This window comes from Taeniopygia guttata, chromosome 6 (genome assembly GCF_048771995.1).
Source record: "Taeniopygia guttata chromosome 6, bTaeGut7.mat, whole genome shotgun sequence".
In the NCBI taxonomy this organism is placed as follows: domain Eukaryota; kingdom Metazoa; phylum Chordata; class Aves; order Passeriformes; family Estrildidae; genus Taeniopygia; species Taeniopygia guttata.
In genome coordinates this window covers 7,973,960-7,985,015 of record NC_133031.1, presented here as the reverse complement: position 1 = coordinate 7,985,015, position 11,056 = coordinate 7,973,960, and the positions used below count along the sequence as shown (strand labels likewise).

The 11,056-nt window shown below is 41.4% G+C and overlaps 1 protein-coding gene across 5 annotated transcripts in view; it reads left to right on the top strand.

Moving 5' to 3' along the window:
* Window positions 1-3,427: 3,427 nt before the first annotated feature.
* CABCOCO1 (ciliary associated calcium binding coiled-coil 1) overlaps window positions 3,428-11,056 on the top strand; it is a 51,549-nt gene continuing 43,920 nt past the window's right edge. For 3 of the 5 annotated variants that reach the window (XR_012056666.1, XM_030275764.4, XM_072930923.1), the window contains exons 1-2: window positions 4,082-4,203; window positions 10,744-10,874. Coding sequence is in view for 3 of the 5 variants with exons in the window: in XM_030275764.4 (XP_030131624.4) it covers window positions 4,117-4,203; window positions 10,744-10,874 (218 nt within the window). In the remaining 2 variants the exon portion in view is untranslated. Of the gene's footprint in view, window positions 3,571-4,038; window positions 4,204-10,743; window positions 10,875-11,056 lie in introns of those variants that run through there. The other 2 variants (XM_072930924.1, XM_030275763.4) reach the window with 2 other exon arrangements.

Sequence of the window (11,056 nt, the reverse complement as noted above, 5' to 3'; positions counted from 1 at the left end):
TTGGGACTTCTGAGTGGATTGTTCTGGTTTCAGTAATAACTATGAGAAGTCCTTGAGTTCTATAGAGATTTTGGGGTTTGTTTTATCAATTGGTGACCTTGAGGGTAGGTAGTTTGAAACAGCTGTGCTCTAAATTATCCATATTGCTTTATCTTATGCATCAGGTCTCGTAGTTTAGGTTTTTGTACTAAAAGGTATTTAGAGCAGAGAAAAAACTAATCTTTCTTAGTTCATACTGATGATATACTGCAATGTTATACACACATTTACCTTATTCCTACAATTTAATATAGAGTAAGGAGCTGTCTTGAACTACTGGATTAAATAAAATCCTATTTCTGCTTGAAGTTCTTGTTGGCAAGAAAAAGTACAGGTCCCCTGGAGATGGGTTACATGTTCTTTTAAGTCTTTTCTTTCTAATTTTTAGGATTTCTATGAACCTCAATTCAATTTCTTGGCAATAGATATAGCAATCTTCTGGCTATGATCAAGAAGAGAATCAATCTAAAATTTGCTTTTATCCTACATTGAGCCACTTCTCTTTATGGTGCGAAGATAATGGAATCATTGATGGAATACACGTTTTATTACTTTCATTTCTCCGTATGCATATTGTTTTGAATAATTGAAAAGTTATGATTTGCTACATTTAACTTGGACTTTCTTATTGCTGGGCAGAGTACTAACATTACAAGTCTCTCAAAATCACTGCCAAATCACATGGAAATTTGCCTACCTATTTTAAACAGGCAGGAAGAGATACTGAGCTGGATTATGTTGACAAACAGTGAGCAAAAAAGAAACAGCATCTCTCCCTAAGCAACTCAGAACTCTGTCTATCCTGTTGTTGATACACCAGAGCAGTTATCCTCTCCTACCTGTATCTCATTTTAATTGGATACTGCCTGAGAAATGGCAGAATTATCTTTTTGTTTTAAAAACAAGTTTCCCTGACAACCTGGAATTTAACTTTTTCTTTTCTTAGTGCATAATCATGCCCGGAATTTTTTTTTGTGAAGGTGTGTATCTATATATGTAAAACAGAAGAACATCACCTAGAGGGAATACTGTTCCCTGGATAGACTATCTGCAAAGAATGTTATAAAGGAGCCAGGAGGAGATGATTAATTACTATGTTAATGCACCATGTACAGTAATGCAGGGCTCTTTATTAAGAGTCACATAGCACAAATATCCTGTTGCTTTCACAAATTACTCATTTGTTACTAGGAGGGTCAAACCCAAATACTGTGTGCAAGTCCTCCACATATGCCCATGGTTTTTCCTCAATTCTTGTACCACAGGGCATGAGTATAAGCAATTTGTTGTCATGAGGGCTGGCAGCCAGGGGAGCTATATGTCCATCTGATGCTGATGTAACAAGCAAGGTTCTGCTAGGAATTTCTGTCTGCTTTTCATCCTGAATTTGCCTATGGCTAATTACTGTGCTTGGTGATGCTTAACTAAAAGTGACTGGAAACGTGTTTGCAATTGAATGTTTTTATAGGATCTCTGTCAACAGGAGGATGTTTCTGTGGGCCTGTTTTGTGTTACAAAACCTTTGCTTTGTAAAAGGTAGCTTCTGAAAATTCATTCCTTTTCTTAAATTAATAAGTTTCATTTATTCCTGAAATGCCAGGATCTCTGCAATGGGTAACAAAATCAGACTGCATGACCTTGATTAATAAAACTTTGGAAGACCCAGTGGAATATTTTGGAGCACTTGCAGCTGCTGGTTGTGTTCCAATTGCAGGTGGCCTGTCCTATCAAAACTTTGCTTGCAGCTGTGACCTTTATTCCTCTTTTAACTTGTACTTATGTGATGCAGGTGAACCTGCTCCCTGCCCAAAAGATGGAGTATTGTGATGAAGAGGAAAGTATTTCTACAAAGACAGCCATGCAGTTCATTGTGCAGCGAGCACTGTGGAATTGCTATATTGGTGATGCTTTGGTGCATAATTAGCAAAATGAAAATTTGGCGACTTGAAGAAAATTAAGAGGAACATTCAGCTCTTTGTCCAGCCCCCGCCAGGGCTGAGTGTTAGTGGGCTGTGTGGTGGCTATCTTGTACAGGCTAGAGGTGGCCCAGGCACTATCAGCTAAAGAGCTTTAATCAAAGAAGGTAAAGAGGTGCTCCTTCCACAGTCCTCATGTACTGAGTGATACCAGTCTTGGCAGAGCATCTCCCAAACCTTCACTCTGGTTGCTTCTTAGACAAATAGAAGAGCACTTACGCTGTAAAGCCAGATTTTCAAATATGTTCTGCTTCAATGACATATTTTATATATTAAATAACAGACACTTTCAGGAAACCTTTGCATCTAACAGAACTTCACCAGTGGAGAAAGAGCTCTGTTGTTCTCTAACCTAGAGTCTCTTTGATGGTTAGAAATCATAGGAAATCTACCATGGTTACCTGTAGTAGGAAAGGACTACGTCAGTGTTTTAAATTCAGTATTTCTGTGTTGCACTTACAAGTTTTTGAAGGAAATCAAAAAGCCACCTTAAATATTCACATACACATTAATGTGGTTTTGTAAATATGAAGGATCCACATGAAATTAGACAGCATGGCTTGATGCGACACTTGAATTTTTTTTTTTTTCTATTTCTAAGCCTTCTGACACCAACTATCTAAAAATCTAAATTGAAAAGTAGGAAGTTTAGGAGCTCACAACTGGAAATGTGGTTTGAGCTTCAATCAGTGCTCAGCTTCAATCACCTGCTCAGTTCAGGTTTTGTGTAAGAGAGAATTCAGTCCTTTTATACTGAGCACGAGAAACAGAATTAGATCTTTATAAAGGCTTTAAGCCCCCAAGTCTTTTACATTGACAATGTTCACGGAAGTCAATGGGCACTTTCAGTTCCAGAGGTACGCAGGGTTAAGTCTAGAATCTGTTACCAACTAGATAACATAATAATGAATATACACAATGTTACATTGCATCCAAATATCACACTTAATTCCCTACTTACTAGGTGCAGTGTTTGCATCTCTGCATAATGTTCTTATTTGGTTAGATTTATATACACTGTAAAAGGGGCAGTAGCACAGCTGTGCAGCAGCCACAGAGCACAGTACAAATTGTAGGAATTCACAGTGTGGGCTCTATTTCTTTAAAATTCACAGTGTGGTGTCTATTTCTTTAAAATACTATGAATAATTCTACAAAACACGGCAGGATTCAGCTCTCTGAACCTCAAAGATTTCTGACTCCTTTTGGAAGAGCAATTGGTCTACCTATGTCAGTGAGGGTCAGGGTGTTTGAGCAGGAACAGCAGCGACAGACGCTCCTGTTGAATCTCACACTATACATCACAAACTTAATGGGTAACGGGCATGTTCTTGTCTCTTGTGCCCCAGCTAGGACACAGGTACTGTACTTGGTGGTTTGCACATTTTAAGAAACTGAGGATGACAACTTTCTGAAGGTGGCAAACTGCTCCGAAGCAGTGGCAGAGCTTGAAACAGTAGCAGAAAATCCCGGGAGGTCCTTGCTTCATGTGAGGCACTGCAAATAAGTTGTTTTGTCATAGCAGCTCCCTCAGCACATCCATAAACTCTACAAAGTAAGTTACCTCTTTCTTTGTTCTCATTACTGTTCATCTACCAAATGCTTGCATTTTATTTGATATTGCGTGTAATTGCTATTACTCTGAATTACTGCTGCTGCATGCAATGCAGAGCTGGCAGAGAAAACATTTCGATGTAGTTTTAGTTCACTACTGTTGCAAGTTCATTAAAAAAAAAGGAGCAGACGCAGGGCGGGGCCGCGGAGCCAGAGCGGGCTCTGAGGGGAGCGGGGCGGGCTCTGAGGGGAGCGGGGCGGGCTCTGAGGGGCGGGGCGGGCTCTGAGGGGAGCGGGGCGGGCTCTGAGGGGAGCGGGGCGGGCCCTGAGGGGAGCGGGGCGGGCTCTGAGGGGAGCGGGGCGGGCCCTGAGGGGAGCGGGGCGGGCCCTGAGGGGAGCGGGGCGGGCTCTGAGGGGAGCGGGGCGGGCTCTGAGGGGAGCGGGGCGGTGAGGGGCGGGCTCTGAGGGGAGCGGCGCGGTGAGGGGCGGGCTCTGAGGGGAGCGGCGCGGTGAGGGGCGGGCACGGCCGTGCCGGCGGCGGGCAGCCATGGCCGACAGCCTGCAGGTACCGCTGGGACGGGAGCGGTTTGTGTTAAATTGTCCCGCTGAGCTGCAGCCAAGGACCGCAAGGATGGTGAGGGGTCTGGCGCATCTCGCTTGTGACGAGACACTGCGGCAGCTGGGCTTGTGTAGTCTCGAGGAGATTGAGAGGGGTCTTATCAATATATTTAAATGTCTCAAAGGTCGTGAGGATGGTGCCAGTCTCTTCAGTAGTGCCCGGTGACAGGAGGAGCAGTGGCCGTAAACCGTAATAGAGAAATTTCCACCTCAATATGAGGAAGAACTTCCTCATGTGGAGGGTGGCGGAGGAGGTTGTGGAGTCTCCATCTCTGGAGATAGACATTTGGAGACATTGGAAACCCACCTGGATGCGTTCCTCTGTCACCTGCTCCAGGTGACCCTGTCTCAGGTGGGAGATGGACTGTATTACCTTCAGAGTAATACGCTGCCAACCCTAACTATTCTGTGATTTTGTGTAGAAGAGGGTGTGGTGTTTAAAATGCCGTGTGTGTGTGTGTGTGTAAATATGTATGTGTACATATAAAAATACACCTGTGTCACTGTTGTCACCCCAGTCAGTTTAGTGGAGAGACACTGCGTGCCCTGGCGAGGTGGCTGCTCCAGCAGAGACTGCAGAGCCTGGGCTGGCATAGCCCAGCCGGGCCTGTCCCTCACCCGTCTCACCTCACCCAGAGCTGCTTCTGGTCTTGTCTCCTCCGCCTCTGACCTCCCACCGCCTCTGTACGGTTATTTCTGGGTATGTTTGGTTTGTGTGGCTTTGGTCGTAGGGAGCTACAGGTATGGTTTCCATGAGAGGCTGCTGGAAGCTCTCCCATGTCCACACTGCTCCAGGACATACCCACAGCTGGCCAAGGCTGACCTCACCAGAGACAGAGATCTGGGATAACAGATTTAGGAGGGGGAAGAAGGAAGCCATACAACAGCAGATGGAAGAGGAGGGTGAGAATATGAGAGTGACAGTCCTCCAAACACCAAGGCAGTCCTCCAGGCAGAGAAGGAGAGGCAGGAGGTGCTCCAGGTGCCAGAGCAGACTCCCCTGCAGCCCATGGTGACACAGCTGTGCCCATGGAGGTTACGGTGGAAGAGACACCCATGTTGGAGCAGTTCATGGAAGACTCCTTAGTGGGGGGCACCTCTCATGCTGGAGCAGGGTTAGAGTGTGAGGCAGCAGGGTCAGATGCAACATGTGATGAAATGACTGCAAGCACTCTACCCCATCCCCCTGTGCTCCTGCAGGGAGGTGGTAGAGAAAATTGGGAGTGAAATTGAGCCTGGGAAGAGAGGAGAAGTGTTTTGAAACGTAGTTTTTATTTTGCATTATTCTACTCTGATTTCATTGGTAATGAATTATTTTTCTGCCCAAGCCGAGACCCTTTTGCCCGTGACAGTAATTGGTCAGTGACCTTTCCATGTCCTCATCTTTTCCCACAAGCCTTTTGTTATGTTTCCTATCTCCTGTTCAGCTGAGGAGGGGGCTGACACAGAGGCTGTGGTCAGCTCCTGGGCATCCAGCCTGGGTCAAACCACCATAGTGGGCTTTTTTGTGGTGGTAGGAGTCTCCTAATTTTTGGTTATTGAGGGAAAGGCTTGTGGTTTCCTTTTAAAGAGCATTGGGGAAGTGGAAGCAAGCTTACACTTTCCTTCCAGCAATATCACAGTTGTATTTCTCACCTTTCATTGCTTTAGGTAGCTAAAGTGCTCTGGAGGATTTTACAAATCCACAGTGTTTGCATTAATATTTGCTTTATTTGCTTGTCTTTGGCCTCCTCCGTTTTTTTTCCTGTTTCCTTTTTTTACTTGGTTGACAAACGTGTGATTTCTGACAGGCAAATCATTTCATGCTGCTTGTCAGGAGATATAAGAATAAAATTCATTCCTCCCAAGAATGTATGAGGTGTTGCATCAACTCAGAATTTCTCCCTCAAGCCTGTCTATGTAGTTGTAGCTACTACGAGATAATTTTCTTCTGCTTGAACTGCTTTGTTGTCTCCACTGGCTGAGAAGTTGCTATGACTGTTGTGGGAGTGATTAAGAGCCTTCAGCCAGTGTCATTCATGATTGTGTCTTTATCAGTAAAAAGCTTACCATTTAGGTTTCCTTAAATAAATAAACCCTCTTCCAAGTGGAATGTGTTGCTAAGTATTCTAAATGCTTTATGGAAAATATATGCATCTTTCACAGTGCTCTCCGTTAGCACTCTCCATAAATATTTTGGCAGTTGGAGCAGCGTAACACTGGGGTAATGCAGTCAGATCACAGGAAAAGGACACAGGGTGTGCTCTATGGGACACGACAGGCTGTCAAAAATATATTCTGCATCTGTTTGAAATGTACCATTGAAATTTTTGTAGTTTTTACTTCATGGCTTTATAAAAAGAATCTTTAGAGGAGTTCAGTGAATTTTTTTTCACGAGTTTTCTGTTCCTTATGTATTGAAGTTTGTTCTACACACAGTAGCTTACCTTTGTGATATTTCTGTCTATCCTTTATGATTTATTTTTATTGGAAATCCTGTGGAATTGTGTATTTTTATGAATCACATTCTAAAGTCTCTAGTTTTGGCTGAAGGTAGCTTAGCATGGTCCATAAGGTGTAGGAAACATGGTATTCTGGTATTGTTTCTTTCTATAACTTCTTACATTTTAAGACAATTCTTTTTGATTTAAATTGAATATTTTTATAATTGTTAGAGCTTGTAATGACTTTCAGGAGAAGGTCTGTTAGAAAATCTGAATACTGATCTTATCAAGTCTTGCTGCTGCTTTATTTTTAACCACATTTTTCTCATAAGTGGTCTGCAGCTGTGAAAACATGACTAAAATTTACTGTCATCATACGTTTGGCTAACCATAAATCTTGATATATGGACTGTGGCATTTTTGAAACATACTTTGTTATTAGAAGAACACTGTCATGTTTATAGTGTTCCTTGAAAGCTTTCTTTGCCTATAGGTTTTCTCTTTTGCATTTGACACATCTGCATATTTCCATTTTGAAGGTAGTTGAAATGAGTGCTGCTATTTTTATTTCCTCATTTGTTTGATGACAAAAGAAATGTTTATGGCTAAAAATAGCAACTATTGATCTTAACTTCATATTGTGGGAGTGGACAAGTGGGGCCTTTTAAAAACAAACAGGAACAGTGAATGTGTTTCTGTTTCTGCCTTAACTATTTGTGTAGAAAGCTTCAGGATTTTCTGCTGCTGCTGAAGCATTTGACAGCTTGATAACAAAATGTGTATAATAATACAAATAACAGCCTGTGTTGCTGGTGTAGTTTGGTTGGGTTGTTTTCATTCCCATTTTGATTAGAGTTGTAGCTGATATCCAGCGCTCTTCCAGGGTACATCTGCTCTGCTGTCAGCCCAGGCAGAGCAGCTGAGCTTGCTTTACATGAGCTACTGGAAAGTTGAGTCCAGTCTGATTTCCCTGGTAGGGTGAGGAGAGCAGGATCTTGGGTTCCTTACGCTGAGTATTTGCTAGAGTTGACAAGATTTAGGAAGCTGTTCCCTTTGTGTTTTTGGAAGCCATGATTTTGCAAAGTGTGGTGGTGTATTGTCAAACAAATGCAAATGCTATCTTCAACCACTGCAGAAGGCTCATCCCAAAAGATAAGCTTATTTTTCTTCAGGAGTGCTGGTGCACATTTCAATTGCTGTGTCTCAGGGTTTGGCCACTCTGGAAAGGCCCTCACCAAAACTGCAGGTAGTGGAGCATTTTTCCTAGCCAGAGGTGACTCAGTACAGGTTTGGGGTTTTGAGAGTTCTTCCCCACCCCTGTAAACACAGAGGGTTTTTGCAATTTGCTGTTTAACTATATCACTCTGCTGCTGCTATTTCCTGCTTCATGGTGGTTTGTGAACCTTGACTGAGAGATTTAGGAAGATCTTACTCTTTTGTTTTAGAATGTCTGGTTTGGTATTTTGATTTGGTGCTGTTAACAAGGGATGCCCACAGCATTTGGAGTAATGTATTGAACAGCCAGTAATGTATTCAGAACAGCTAAAAATCCTTCAAAGGAAAATTAAACCATATCAAATAATTCTCTAGGAGCGGCCTGTATTTAAATAGGCAGTCTACTGCTGGGAATGGGCATTGGTAGGATTGGTTTCAGGAGTTTTTCTCCTGACACATGAAGACAGCATTACTAGAATTAACTCACTTTGGATTACCTCAGTCAGTCACTGCACTTAACACTAAAATGAAGAGTACATTCTTTGACACCAGTGAACGCATATAAAAACAATCTCCAGTATTTTCAGTAGTGGTTAAAGAGACAAAAGTAATCAATCAAAATAATTGTGAGCTTTTAGTCAAGTGTGTGTGTAGGTTCAGCCCAAACAGAAACTGTCTATAAACACAGGATTGTTTAAATGATTTATGGACCTTCAATACTTCCTTAAATTACAGAAATATTGCTGATTTAAAAAAAAAAAAAATGTTCTTTCTCTCCCATAGTTCCTCATCTGTCATTTGTAACAGTATTTCTTCTTACCTGATACCTGTGCTTGTTATAGTGGACAGTGGTGCTCAGACCCCATCCTTATCAAGAGCATTAACAAAACCAGTAATACATTGATGGGAATGTTGCTGCTGGGAATATTGTTCCAGCTTCCAGGTGATGAAATGGTTCTTGAGAAGCATTCACCTTGCCCTGTGAACTGTTGTGGTTTGATGTGCAGATTATGGAGCCTTATCTAAAACACTGAGTTACAGCAGCTGCCTATCTCTTCAGTTTAAACTGCTTGTAAACTATTAACAATTTGCCTTACTAACAATTTCACCTAGTAAGATGTTGACTGACTGACCAGTCATATGTAATTTATATAGTCATGGTCACTGTAAATACTAAAGTATTCTATGTATTGAACATCCTAAGAGAAAGTGAGGGATGAGCATTAATTCAGTTTCCAAAACATTAATATCAGTATTCAATTAATTCAGCCCCACAGCTTCTAAAGAATCTCATGTTCAACAGGTTTCTAACACCACTTCAGGAAAGCATTTATATTTTTTCTTCTTATTGAAATATGTCTTTCAATAATTGTATATTAGAGGTAATGCTGTTGTTTTTTTACCTGCAGCTTCAATTATAGTGGCATTACTGACTGTAAGAGTGGTTTTTTTATGCTGTTTAAATTACTGCTTATAAAAGCAAACTAACATCATGCCTTTAACTATGTGAAGGAAACCTTTGTTTATTCCATTCCTGGTCTGATGAGATACTGTATCTGAGATTGACTTGTTTGCAGTTGGGAACAATGATTTTTCTTATTGAAGTATATGTGAAAGTACTCAAGTACTTAATTAGAGAGGAGAAGAATAGTCTGTCTACTGAATGAATGTTCTTTGTTGCTCGCAGTCTGGTTTAGTCCCTCCTGTGTGTGGTGGTTCTTCAGCTAGTCCCAGGATTTCAGTGCATCTTGTAGCTCGGCAGCAGCAGGGGGAGTAGTGTAGCTTTATTTGGGGGCTCTCCTTGTCCGCACTGGAATGAGTTAGTATCAGCTCAGAGCAGAGCTGGTCAGGCTCAAAAATCAGTGTGTGTCAGGAATTCTGCTTCACTCTCCCTGTATGAGCTGGAAGCAGGATTCTGCAGGCTTTGCCTTGCTGCACTTCTCTGAACCCCAGGTCCTGCAGATGTACAAGTGTACCTGCTAGAAGCAAGTTGTGACAAGTGTTTGCCTGGTCAGGCCAGGCAGACTCCCTGCAGGAGGCTAGAAGGCATTTTGGGACTGCTTCAGCTGCTTGATCAGAGCTGAGCCAGCACCCAGTGCCCAGCAGGGCTTTGTCCAGTTTGGTCTGGAAAGCCTGCAAGGGTGGAGATTCCTCTGTCTTTTCTGGGTTGTCCTAATGCTACGTATTTTCATACTGAAATATTTTTCCTTATGCTGCCCATTGTGGATCCCTTTCAACTGGAGCACAATCCCATGACCATGACCATTGCATTGTTAATTCATGCTCAATTTGTTATTCCCTTCCAATTATTTGTTATGTACAATTCCAATTCCAATTATTTGTTATGTACATCCTTCCTAGGAACAGTAGTGTCAGATCCTTGTGTATTACTCTGTTGCAGCAAACATCTTGGACTTTTTTTTTTTGCTAGGGGAAGGAGAAAATGTGGACAGTAAATTTGAAAATGCAATCAAGTACATGGTGGAGAGTAAATTGCACAGTAATATTTGATTATTCTCATAATATGTTTAGGAGAAAGTTAATTTTAAAATTTAATTATTGTGCAATGCAGTATCATGTTGGTCAAATTTAGATTCATAGATTCTTTTGCACCTTTAAATCTCTGTTGGTTTTACTTGCGAGTTAATTTAGTTTTGTGCAGCACATAATATGTCAGTGTGTTCCCATATGAATTTATGATAAAAATACTATGTTCCATGTATCTGCCCAGCTTTTCTCTAGTGAGAATGTGTTAAGGTATTGTGTTACTGCTGTATAATTACAGCTGTCTTACATTTTTGGCATTTGTTGAATTAATCCCTTGCATACCTCCTCAATATAAAAATGTTATTTAGATAAGTTGCTGACATAATAAAATAAACATTTTAAAAATTACATTCCTATGTATGTGTATGCAGGATGAAGACCGAGATCAGGATGAAGACCAAGATCAGGATGATATAGGTGGGGAAAGGATTACTAATAGGACATTTCTTTCTCTTTCCCAAATAACTGCCTTGTCAGAAGAAAATCTGGAAGGAGTTGAAAAGTAAGTAGCAGTGACAGCTGCTGGAACCCATATAATAACAAAATAAAAATTGCAGACTGTTTGTAGATTTCTTTTGTGATTGCTATGTCATTAACTTAATTGTTCAGTTAAATAATTGATATTTAACATCATTCAGAAAAGATGGCAGAAACACTTTTGATCTCAGATCCAATCTGGTTTAC